At 40.6% G+C, this 12683-nt stretch overlaps 3 protein-coding genes across 4 annotated transcripts in view; 1 reads left to right on the top strand and 2 right to left on the bottom strand.

Annotated features, from left to right (window-relative positions):
* Nucleotides 1-574: 574 nt before the first annotated feature.
* Nucleotides 575-5067, bottom strand: leng1 (leukocyte receptor cluster (LRC) member 1). 2 transcript variants are annotated; one of them, XM_069695848.1, is made up of 5 exons: nucleotides 5008-5067; nucleotides 4499-4680; nucleotides 3343-3525; nucleotides 2335-2624; nucleotides 575-2107 (listed from the first exon to the last, which is right to left on the bottom strand). In XM_069695848.1, the coding sequence occupies exons 2-5, from the start codon at nucleotides 4628-4630 to the stop codon at nucleotides 1888-1890; spliced, it is 825 nt and encodes a 274-aa protein (XP_069551949.1). In that variant the 5' UTR covers nucleotides 4631-4680; nucleotides 5008-5067; the 3' UTR covers nucleotides 575-1887. The 2 variants fall into 2 exon arrangements, with proteins under 2 accessions (XP_069551949.1, XP_069551948.1); XM_069695847.1 differs by having other exon boundaries at nucleotides 4499-5057.
* Nucleotides 5068-5131: 64 nt separating this feature from the next.
* Nucleotides 5132-12647, bottom strand: tmc4 (transmembrane channel-like 4). Its single transcript, XM_069695810.1, has 16 exons — nucleotides 12041-12647; nucleotides 11629-11821; nucleotides 10968-11116; nucleotides 10700-10849; nucleotides 9857-9942; nucleotides 9387-9532; nucleotides 8918-9065; nucleotides 8551-8709; nucleotides 8306-8463; nucleotides 7297-7423; nucleotides 6525-6622; nucleotides 6259-6442; nucleotides 6030-6160; nucleotides 5786-5941; nucleotides 5573-5651; nucleotides 5132-5441 (listed from the first exon to the last, which is right to left on the bottom strand). The coding sequence occupies exons 1-16, from the start codon at nucleotides 12069-12071 to the stop codon at nucleotides 5343-5345; spliced, it is 2094 nt and encodes a 697-aa protein (XP_069551911.1). The 5' UTR covers nucleotides 12072-12647; the 3' UTR covers nucleotides 5132-5342.
* ttyh1 (tweety family member 1) overlaps nucleotides 5866-12683 on the top strand; it is a 98004-nt gene continuing 91186 nt past the window's right edge. Inside the window, exon 1 of the mRNA XM_069695826.1 lies at nucleotides 5866-5875. The gene's annotated coding sequence lies outside the window, so the exon portion shown is untranslated. The remainder of the gene's footprint in view (nucleotides 5876-12683) is intronic.

Below are 12683 nucleotides of genomic sequence, written 5' to 3'. Positions count from 1 at the left end.
GACACACACGGCGCGCATTGTCATGGTCCAGTCTGATCATCTTAATGGTATCAAAAAAAAGAAAAAAAGAATCTGTGATCATATGCCCTCAGGGAGCTAATGGTGTGTATGGGGTGCTCAGCAGCGGATTTATATTGATCTGATAATGGATTTTTAATTCTTGTCAATATCACTTCTATATTCATGAGGACCTTTGAGTGTCATGTGATTCGGAGCTATGGCATCATATTAAACACTTAATTAAGTGTAATACTAAAATCAAGCAATAGTTTCAGGTTCTGCTGAACATTTTTTGTAAAAGTTGTAGATCAAATGTAAGGACATTTATTTTTATTTTTTTGTAGGCTCAGTAATAGCCAATAACTAAGGTGGACAAATGAAATGAAAGTCTTAATATAACACAGTTAAACAAGGCCACAGTCGTAGCATTTCCTGTAGGGTGGGTGTATTTTCACATTATATATTTGCAAAATGAACTAAAATAATGAACCAGAAGTGTTACGCCTCACTGTTGTTTGCATTAGCAACAGTGAAGTTGCAGTTTACAGCCATGCCTGTTCATACTTATATATACTTATATATACTGAAGACCTTTAATGAATTTGGCCAATAAAGCTCATTGTCATAAAACACAAAGTGGTTTCCATGACAGTAAACGATGCTTAACATTTTTTGAATAATTAGTTTTTGAATTCTTCAGTCATGGTCACGTGTGTTTTGTGTGATCAAAGTGACCTTGGCTTTTGACCACCTAATTCTAATCAGCTCATCCTTGAGTCCAAGTGACCGTCTTTGCCAAATTGGAAGAAATTCCCTCAAGGTGCTCCTGAGGTATCGCGTTCACAATAATGGGAGAGCTTACATATGTACAGTATGTACCAATGGACAACCATAATACATAATGCTTCCGGGGCGCACAAAAAACAAACAAACAAACAAAAAAGAAGCAAGTAAATACTAGTCTTTTGTGGTGGTCATAATGTAAAAGGCCTTTTCCACAGAAGAGATTTTGACTTGTTATAGTAGAACCTAAATGATGCTCTATTCAAGACTCCCAGTGAACCACGATAGTGCAACAGCACGCGCAATACCAGAACCCTGAAACTGAGGCAGCTAAAATGTCTCCTGTGAAAAGGCCTTTCGTACAGAAAACAACAAAATGGAAAAAATATCCGTGTCTTGAAATAAGAATGTCGGGACTTTTTTCCTCAACCTTGAGTAATCATCATCTTTTAACATCAACATTTACAGCCTTTTGTCTTTCCAATGCCAGTGAAAATATCCATGATAATTTCCTGGAGCCCAAGGTGACCTCTTCAAATTGTTATAATCTACCAACAGTCCAAAATCAAAAAATATTCATTCATATACGACAAAGAAAAGCATCAAATCCACATTTAAGATCCTGGAAGCAGAGAGTTGTTGCTATTTTTAGTTTAAAAATGACAGAAACAATTAAACGATGATGTAGCGCTCCATGTAGTGGCAGATTAATTTCTAACGTATAATTCATTATTTTACAGATTTATGTTTCAGCAATGTCTTTGGATTGTTACAATAATGTAAGCCAATGCTAACAGTTGTTCACAGAGCGTTTTCTTTGTTGCCAGCCAGAGACTGAAGCCTCCTGTGAAGACAACCATCTGCCCTGCTGATGCGTTCATGAGCGAAACGCTGCAGCTGATCATGACCCCTCACCTCCCAGCAAGAATTCCCCTTTATGGAGGAACAAAAAATTAACAAAAAAGAGAAGGTCAGGGTTTCCTGAAAAGGTGACTCATCATCAACTTTCATGCTTGAATGTGATCCACATCAGCTTCATTTAGAAAACTGGTCACAGTATTTGTCCTTTAACAACCCATCACAGATCGCAGTCTGCAGGACGGCTCAAGATTTGAGAATCTCGTCCCTCCAGCTCTCCCGATCTCGCCTTTGTCTCTTTCGAGCCAGTTCTGGGAAGTAGGCGCTGTTGTACGGCCTCTCCCTCTCATTGACTTCAGACTCTTTGTCCTTCCTTTTGCCGCTCCTCTGGTCGAGAATAGCCTGGGCTCTCCTCCGTTCTTCAGCCTCCCTTTGTAAACGCTCAGCTCGTAGCCTTTCTATGGAGCTGGAAAAGACAGGACAGACATTTTGATACGGCTCCATGCTGATATTCAGCACATCATCAAAGTCATTTAACCAAAAGTTAGAGCTGACAACAAGAACTGTTCATACAAATCTGACATTTTTAGAAGTAGGAAATAAAAACAGAAAAATCACATGAAGAACATCTACGGACTCTGACTCACTGGGGCGATTAATAAATATCCCTACGACCAATATTGATTTTCTTACCTCTCTCCACTGCTACTCTTTTCTCCATTGTGTCTTTTTTCCTTCTTCTTGCCCTTGTGCTCATTTTTGTCTTTTACAGCCATAGCTTTCTTCATATCTTTCAGGGGATCCAAACTATCCTTCAGCCTACGATCCTTCTTCTCTCTCTCCTCTTCACTCACTCCCTTCCTCTTTTCGGTTTCCTTCCTCTCCTCTCCTTCTTTGCCAGTTTTCAGGTACCACGGAGTGACCTCGGTCCCCGGTTGAGGTCCTAAAGACACCAGCAAGCCGATGGCTCGTTCCTGTTTCTCCTAAAAATAACCAAAGGGAAACAACAGAAATGGAAATTTGGTGTCAATAATTTCAATTTACTGAATGTGGAAAAAGACAAGAGACGGTAAATAAATCACTTTTTCCATTTTGTTGTGGATATCAGCTTGTTTCTTTCAACATTTTCTGAGACTTGAAAATCTCAATCACATCCATAGGTCTTGTCCTGTCAGTTATTTATCTGTTGTGCTTGTGTCCGTCTGTCGGTTTCATTCAACATTTGTTTTTACATTGTTTGCATGCATATTGATATTCTGCATCCAGAACAATATTTCAATATTTAGCCGTGTGACCACAACATGAGAACATTTCTGTTGGCTTTAAACACCTGATATAACAGCGTGTCTGCAAGACCAAATGTCAAAAGCTTACTTCGACAACAAGTGTGAAAACAAACCACCTGCATGACAACTAAGAAAACTCCATCTACTGAAAAAGGCCATGAGATGAGGACCTTATGGTAAAACTATTTTGTCCAAATTTTATGTAACAATTAAAACTGCATTTATTGCATCAGTAGATCAGTTTCTACTATTTCAGCATCTTCTTGACTAAGCTGAAAAGCAATACATTGTATAGAGACAGGGAAAAAAAACTTGTACAGTCCTGCAATATTTGCACACTTCAATCAATTCCTGGTGATGACTGATGAGAGGATGAGTGTGTAAAGAAGACTGACAGGAGCAGCAACAACATCACCTTTTCATCTTTCTTTTCTTTCAGGTACTCCTCGTTCCCCTTCTTCTCCGAGGACTCCTCCAGAGGAAAAAGATTGAGATGCTCCAGACTTCCTCCATGCTGCTCATCATCTTTATCATCTTTGCTTCCTCCTGCTGGCTGCAGAGCAGCGCGGGCTTTCCGCCTCAGATACTCTGTACGTGCCTGTGGAGCGGAAGAGTGCTTATTACAAACCAAATATATAAAGAAAAATTCAAGCTTCGTGTTCATGGACAGGGTTAACTGAATTTAACTGGTATGATATTAATCTACTCAAACTTTCAACCATGCAGATTTTACTCCTTTGTATTTGTCATATAGATAAATACTCTACAAATACCAAAGCATAAGTTCTGCATGGTAATATAGTATTGGAAATAAAAGACTGATATAAGCTCACCATATCACCAAACACTTGAAGGAATATTTCTATAAATATTACCAATGACAGAACAACAGTAAAGTTGCATTTCAGAATAAAATCGTAAAGATTTCCACTGGAATCCCGATCCCTTAATCTCTAAAAATGATTCAAAATGAAAATATACTGTCAGAAGTCTGGGTCAAATACCAAAACTGTCACTTAATTTCATCCTGCAGGACTTCTCTTGTAAGTTACTATGCACAGCATTCAAATGGACACAAATAATCCTGTTCTAAAATGAAATATTACGTTTCGCTATTGTATTAATTTAAAAAGGCCACCACACAAAGTTATTGTCACAAGACGTATAAACACAAAAAGAGTACAAAAAGAGGCTTCAGTGAGGCAGACTGGACATACCAGACTAGGCATAATCAATATGACTACCATATGTACATATAGCATGGAACAATACAAATGTCTTCAACCTTACAGATAATGTTAGTGTTGTACTATCTATCATTTTAATATCTGTGGCTGTATTTGGTTATACTGACAAAGTTGGTCTGCACCTCCAAACCCTCTTGATTTAAAGAGTTGTATTAAGTGATTTCATTTGACTTGAGAACATTTGGTGAAGCGTTTGATGAATTATTTGGACTCAAGACTCGAGAGGCAGCAGGTCTCTCTACACGAGAAACGAACAGGGACCGAGAGGCATCAGCAGCATCGATATCCAGAGGAGGGGAAACAACGTGACGACGAGAGGCTCACCTCTTGCTCTGCACGCTCCACGCGACGCTTGGCCTCGCGCTCTTCCTCTGCTGCCTGGGCCTCGTCCCTCCGCACGCGCGCGACGTTGTCTTTGTTGCGGACATGCCAACTCTTCTTTGGGAGGATGTTCATCGTTGCCTTGGCGACCGTTTGTAGGCTACTGTACGTCAGCGGTCAGCTACCTTAGGTTAGCCGTGACCCCCGAAGAGGGAGAAAACACTCAACTTGTTCATACAAACAGAATTAGCCTATAATAAGACAGGCGAGTACAACAACAACAACAACAAACAAACAAAAAAAGAAGGCAGAAACAGAAAAGGCTGCCGCTGTTAAGTCAACTTCTATTTTAGCAATTCGGCTAACGTTAGCCGAGATATACTACTTTCCAACGTTAATTTAAAGCGAACTATGCAGCAGTCGAGGCACTTAACTTTCTCCCATTACAACAAACTTATCTTTTCAGCATTTTTTTTTTATGGTTGAAACTGGACAGAAACACTGTCACTAACTTGGTGGTTGAAGACTTCCTCTTGCAGGAGGCTGCAGTAGCACACAGGAACAAGTAGACCCAAACAGGAAGTAAACATCAGCCACACGTTGGCGCAACAACACCATTGAGACACCAGAGGGCGCTATAATCTCTCTCATTTTATTATTATATGAAGTGGGGAAAAAGGACAAACAAATCAACTTTCATGGACAGACAAAATGGGTGAAACTTTGCAGTTGTGATAAAGGCACTCTATTCATGGCTTTATGTAGTTTAACCATATAATTTAGGCAGATTAATGCCTAACAGGTTTTAATTTTCAGTTTTTCAACAAATCACCACCCCACATGTATGTTATGTTCTATCCTGTACTCCTGCATTGTGTTTTGGTATGTGAAGGTGCCGATTTAGGTCCTCAATCTGCTTGACCAGGAACTGCTTGTCACGACCCTCCTGCAAACCAAAGACCCTCAATTTTATTAGTAAAACTGAATGCATGAGTATTGGGAACCACGCAAGCCAACGTAAGTATGGACAAAATTCAACTGTACACTAGACTGTGATGGTAAATGCCAACAACTCACCAATTTAAGTTGAGCTCTTAGCAACGCGACACTTTTCCCATAGACAGCAGCTAAAGCTATGAAGTAGCACAACGCCACACTGTCAGGGAGAAAAGATTATGACAGTGAAGAATCATGTCATATGCAGATAAAATACAGGCTGCATTTTATACTTGAGTTGGCAAAACTGCACAGTATATGCCAGCATAATGATCTAACAGAAAGTTCACTCACCATGATAATGCAAAAAGAGGGATGGAGAATGCCTGGGAGCTAATAAAGAAGAGAAAGTCCTGTGTAACTTCGGAGAGACTGTCGAAAGACGTTAGAACAATAGACCACATGCTAGTGGAGAAACGGAAAGGCCCACAACTCATAGAAGGACGAATCCTGTTTGGAAAGAGGGAAACATTCATCCTCAACAGTGTGACATAACATGGAACATGCAGCAGGGAAGAATATAGCATTCAGCACTCACTCAGCAAGGCTGTAAATCATGACAATTGTGGACAATCCCCAACCAAACAGGAGCACCACCAGGAAAAAGAAGGTGGAGGTTGTGGAGCGAAACGTCTTTAGAGCTGGCCGACAATTGTGCAATAGTGTGATCTGTGGTGGAAAGGGACAAGTGGGGACACAAAAGACGAGTAAGGACATAACCAACAGGCATTGTGTGTAATGTTGGTGGTGTAAAGCTACAACTTCACCTTCTTGCAGTAGAAGAGAATGACAAACTTGATGGTGTTGATTAGTGGCAACAAAGGGCAAAAAAGAGCTCCTGTCCAGACCACAGTCTGACCATAAACCAACCCAAGCACATTGTTGGGAACTGCAAATTCCTGACGACCCACCCACTGAGTCAGCTTATTGGACCAGTTGTCCACCAACATCCTGAGAAACATACAAAAATGTACTGTACACATCAGTACAATTTTGTTTCATATAGACTCGTGTTATGCACAATGTTTTGTACCTGCGTGGAAATTCGACCAGGATGAGCACAGCGATGTTGATGAGGAGGTCAAACAGTGTCAGCTTGTACATCTCCTGTCCCATACGTGTTTCCCAGCACTACATTAGGAGACAAACAAGAAGAAAAAGACCTTACAAGGTGTACATATAGCATAGATTTATCTTAAGTTGATGCTATGTAAAGTTATGACCATGCCATTCAAGGTAGTCACATTATAATCTTAACATATTTTTCTATATAAACGGGTTGTTGTAGCTGTTATTAGAGTGGACATTTGGCAATTTACAAAAGACAGAGACGGTCAGCAACGTTTGTTAGTACCAGCATCATGATTCCCTGAGCAAACCTACAATGCTTTATTTTTTGCTGTTCATCACTTTAGTATATACTAACAGATTATAAATGTGTGTTCTTTTTTTTTAAATTATTATTATTCTGGTAAACCACAAGCAAACTGGCTACCATGAGTTGTCTGTCTTTTGCCTGTTGCTGTATCTACCGAAGTCTTCAGGGGATCCCACTGACTCAGAGCGTAATCTGCAGTGTGTTGATCCAAAAACAAATTGGAAAACTGAATTCTTTGCTCATGTAAACAAAGCCATGACAGGGAACACAAACAACAGAAGTTCTCTCTCAGAACAGCTCTTGTCAAACACCAGAGACTCCCTCTGTCCTGTGCATGATGCTAAAAGATCAGTGCAGCATGCAGCACAATTGAAGAAATATCTTTCAATGATTCAAATGTTCTCAAAAACAGAAGAAATAAAATTACCGGATATTCTTTATGGTTATATTGGCACAGTTTGCAATCTTCACTCATTGTGTCCCCCTTGCAGGTGATCTGATTCCACAGGGTGAAGAGGAGGACGCCCAGACTCACCAGACGCAGGAACACTGCCCTGGATATAAAAGGAGAAATGGGTAATTTCTCACTAATGGATCAATAATTGAACAGAAATTGGGAATTATATGGTTTGCAACTGTGTGAAAGACAATTGTGATGGGAAAAAAAAAGGATTTGTCTCTTCCTGTTGTTTTGCATTGTGGCTCCGAAAAGTTTCCTTTGTTTTCTGTCTTATTTGCAAGTGATTCTTTCCGCATCTAATTGACGACTCCCTGGTGTCCTTATCTTGTGACCTACAACCAACTCTGTATTACCATACGAAAGCAGATACAAAGGGAATGGGGGTGACTGTCAACTGTTTGTCAACTGTATAAAAGCTGCCCTAAGGAAAGCCCTACGGGAGAAGACAAGGAGAAGACGAGGACTGCGGAGGGACTGCTGGGGGAAACCAGGCTGGGTAGAGCCCGGCTGGGGCGAGGACTGTTGGGGAGGACTGCTGGAGAGCCCTGCTGGAGAGAAATGCTGGGGGGAGCACTGCTGGACAACTCTCTTTGAGGGTGCATGTAGTTGCTCCTTCTTGCAAGAATAAATGTCCGATGTGTTTGATTTTGAACCAAGCCTCTTGAGTAATTTTTCCAACAAATTGAAAACCAGATTATAAAGCTTTGTTTCACAAAAATTTGAGGCTGTTTCACCTCTGACCACACCCAGAATCAGTGATGTAACGGTGTATTCACACAACCTGAGGTACACACATGGGTGTTCAGTTCTTAACAAGTAAATCGTTCAACTTCAGATGACACCAATTTCTTCCTTTTGTAGCAGGTTTTGTGGCATAATTTTGTGATTTCTCAGCTTTTTCCTGCCTTATCAAACACAAACAAATTAAATGCAAATGATCTCACATAATCACTCTCACAGACCGACCGGTACAAACCTTAACAGTGCCACTATGACAGTCGTGCTGGGGGGATATCGTTCTATTAAGGCAATCTGGTCACAAAGCAGGGGCACCAGGAAGTTTCCAGTGGTGATGACAATGGATGGTAAATACTCGAAAAACAAACCAAGGAAGCCATTCTGCCCAGTCTTTTGCTGTTTGGCAGAAACGAGAGACAAACGGTCACTGAAGACTCTAACAAGACCACATCGGCGTCATCACGCTACTTTTACATCATTTACCTGGCTGAAGTTGGTGGCTACAAAGATGCCGTAGAAAGCTGCTACAATGAGCACCAGTGCAATAAAACCCATAAATACACGCAGAGAGTGTAAAATTATTTTTTGACCCAATGTCAGAGCAGCAGCCCGTTTCTTTATGCTCTCCTCCTCCAGATCCACCTGGCAGACGGAGACAAGGGAGAGCAGGTGAGGTGGCACCGAAATGTATACACTTATGAGGAATTATTAGATATAATATTATATATGTACACACTTATGAGGAATTATTATATAAAACTGTGCAGTAGAGATAAAAGCTGCCACATGTCCATCACATTTCTCTTTTTACTGTCCTTCATCCTGTTAAGTAAGGTAGATCCCTTCTGACCTGTAGCTGGTAGTGAACATTTTTCTGCTTCAGTTTGGTAGCTTTGTCTCCCAGGCAACCGTAGTCCCATTCAGTGAACACGATCATGCTGTAGTTGCCCACAGTGCTGCCTACCGTTGCCACAGCAACTCGAGCTGCAATCCCCATGCTGTGTTGCGAGCAGCCAGTCAGAGGAAAGAATGCAGATGCAAGTCAAGGTGACTGAACTTTGGACTTTTAAATGTCATTCTGTTTACTCAAATAAATGATCTGAACCAGCATGGAGACAGGGCACACACACACACACACACACACACACACACACACACACACACACACACACACACACACACACACACACACACACACACACACACACACACACACACACACACACACACACACACACACACACACACACACACACACACACACAAGCTAGATCTTGATTTTTAAGACTGAACCTGCTGGTGTTTGTTGAGGGACTGACCGTACTATGATGCAAAGGAGACAAAAGGCAAAGTAGAAGACAGCAGTGAAGAGGTAGGCAAGGGGGATGTTGTAGGAGAAGCTTCTGTCCTCCAGCTTTGTGTTGTTGTAGTAGCCATAAAACAGGTACGAATACTCCATAAAACCCTGCATATAGTGGAGAGGACAGTCACTAAGCCTGTGTGACACACCTAAATGTACATATAAGATGTAATTAACTCTCATCAGCAAGGAATATAATGGGAGCACCTGTTGCAGGACTCCTTGCACAACTTGTTAGTTCTTTGTGACTGAGTAATGTTTGGGGTAAATTAATTTGGGACCAATCAGATGCCTCTCTGATGGTACTGCACGATAGATAGGAATCTAAAGTGCCTTGAATTTTTGCACACCATTATATTCTGTATATAAGGCTATATGTTCTGTAAGTGTCATGTCTTTACACAGCATTGTGATACTGCAGTTCCTCACCGTTCCTGAAAGTAAGTCGAGGAAGTATTTATAAAACACCACCAAGCCTTGAGGATTAGGGTCATACGTTATGCATTCCTCTGGACCTGGAAAACATGGTAAGGAAAAAGCTTTAGGATCAGCATTAGTGTACAATATCAGTGCTTACTGAAGATAAAGGTAATGCTGTTGCCTCAAGGATTTATGATCCTTCTTCAACAAATAAAAGTAAGAAAAAGAGACATAAAAGGAGACGGAAAAGCTGCAGTGGAGGCAAAATGCAGTCCTGTGGCTTACATGATAGCAAAGACAGAAAGTATTAATCCCTACACAGTCATCTAGATAAAACCAGCTTCCACATACAGCTTAGGGAAATCAAAGGGGTTTCTTTGATAAGATGAGAAATCCACCGTTGGGAAATAGTGATACATCCTTTTCTTAAGGGTTGGAGAAAAAGTGAGGGCAGAAAAGTAGCTTAAAATCTTGGTTGTGCATGATTAAATGTTTCAACACTGTATCTTCTACATTTGACACACTTACAGAAAATATTATGTAATTCCCTTTTTATTTAGATCTCGTTTTGGGACTAAATCTTCTGATCTGGCACAGGTGAGAAATTCATTTTTATTTCTGAAGGGAATACCACTGTCTCTACATTTACTCCTACGAAACGACCCAGCCTCTACGGCAGGGCTGTTGCCTGGAAACTGTTGCATCACACTGTGAGAAGGCGTCTTCTTTTTATTGGACAGACTTGTGCTAAAAGATGAGAACATAGGAAATAAGGTGGATATGAAGAAACATTACGTACCACTGGCTTCAATTTAAAGCGAAATAAAAAGTTGTGAACTGACACACTGTTACCTTCACTGGTTACAAGGCTGACCCCCACAGATCTGAAGACAATGCTGGGGATGAGGACAAATCCAGCAATCAGCAAGAAGGAAACAAAATTGAGGACCACCAAGAATCGCAGGAACAGGAAGTAAGACTGGACGCCACCTCCAAAGTTCCCTGTGGAGGCAAAGGGCTACACTTTAGTTCATAATGCAAAGCATTATGCATGAAGTTTACAGTATGTGTAATACAATATGTGTTCATGTCCATTTGAAATGACAAACTGAATGCATACCTCCAATCTTGTGCAAGGACTTGTTCCATAGTGTCACAAAGTAAAGAAATTCTCTGCCATTGTTTTTGAGTTTACGCAGATATTTGATCCTGTTTCGTTTCCTGGACTCCACGCTGGAAACCACAGGCACCTGCATTTCCTGCACCTGCCTGTAATGGACACGATTTTAAAACCGCTTTTTAAACTCTGCAGTAACTATAATTTAATTAACGTATTACTAGTAACAATTTTACATGTCTGTAATTAAAAATGTCCTAATAATTTCCAATATATTTAAAAAGAACAGTTGTTTTGAGACTGTTCACTTTGTACATTTCTAATTATGTGCTATAATGCCAAATCCAAAGACAAAATAAAGTTATATGAAGTTACAAAGACCAGACCAAGTATCAAAACCTCTCAGTGTAGTGAATTACGAGATGGTGTTTTATTTATCAAAGATAATGAGAGATCAGATTATTAAGTGACAGACATGGAATATGTTTTTCATCCCTGGTCAACATACGGAGCCTGGTCTCCCAACTTCCAATCTGGGGTCAATCTATTACCTTCCCTAATATGTTAGTAGTGATTCCCTCCGTTAAGCCTCTGGTGGAGTAGATCTTACACTAATGAATTTTCAAAAGTTCGCCACCAAAACTCTCAGAGGTAGGTTTCATACCGCACAGCTCTTTTCAGGGCCATGGGCATGGGGATGCCCCTGAGGTCCCGGGGTGGTCCACTACTGCCCGCCTCATCCTCCTCGGCAGGGCTCGAGCTCCAGTTGAACTGTGGGTAATTCTGATTGGACACTCCAGATGGAACCCGTCGTAACCTGAGTGACTGCTGGTCACCAGGGTAACCACTCCCGGCAACTGAGTGAAAGACAACAAAAAACAGCACAAGACCTGACCAGGGAAGACGTGTCAAGACAACCGAGTCAGATTTAAAGATGATTTCATATCTATAGTGACATTATTTAGATATGCGGACAACTCAGGTTTGTCCAAGTGTTTAAAATAAACAAGTACAGTATGTACGAGAAAAATATAATCAGAAGAAACAAACACCTTCAGAATAGTCATACACCTTACTTGAGCTTCGTCTCTGTAGTTCACTCGTCATTTCTCAGCTTTCCACTGCAACCAAATTTAATAGTCACACGTTCAAAATATAACAAATTAAGAAAACCTGCTCTTCACAAAAGAACGATACCGATCCCTGAATCACTTCCCTGTTGTCTCCTCTCATGGACTTTATCCCCTTTGCAAATGACCACACGGGTACTTCCTTGTATGCGCTAACCCATTATTTCCATGGTGAGAGTTACCATTCATTTGCAGTTTGTGCGGTCTAATCACCACCTAGAAGAAAAAAACTGAAGCATACTGAGAGCAAACATGTTCACTAATTTGTGTGATCGAGGGGTTTAAAGAAATGTCTTTGTTTGAACTGGAAAAAGGAACGTTTTGGTTCATTTAAATTGTGGTCTGTGATGGGAAGAAATGAAATGCAACATATTCGTGTTAATGAAGTTAATGATTTCACAAGCAACAAAATAAAAGGTTTATCAAAGGATGTAGTTAACTACATACACCAGTTCAAAGCTTGTTGTGAGGTAACTAAGCAGGTATGTTTGTGATCACTCTGCTGCAGAGTTAATTATTTCCCTGATGACAAAAGCCTTTTTACCACCTTAATCCTGATGTTTTGCACATAAATCATTATAATAAATGA

The sequence above is a fragment of the Brachyistius frenatus genome, unplaced genomic scaffold (genome assembly GCF_029030835.1).
Source record: "Brachyistius frenatus isolate BFR_SWC_R1_liver_20210118 unplaced genomic scaffold, ASM2903083v1 Contig_20, whole genome shotgun sequence".
Taxonomy (NCBI): domain Eukaryota; kingdom Metazoa; phylum Chordata; class Actinopteri; family Embiotocidae; genus Brachyistius; species Brachyistius frenatus.
This window is presented reverse-complemented; position numbering and strand designations above follow the sequence as displayed.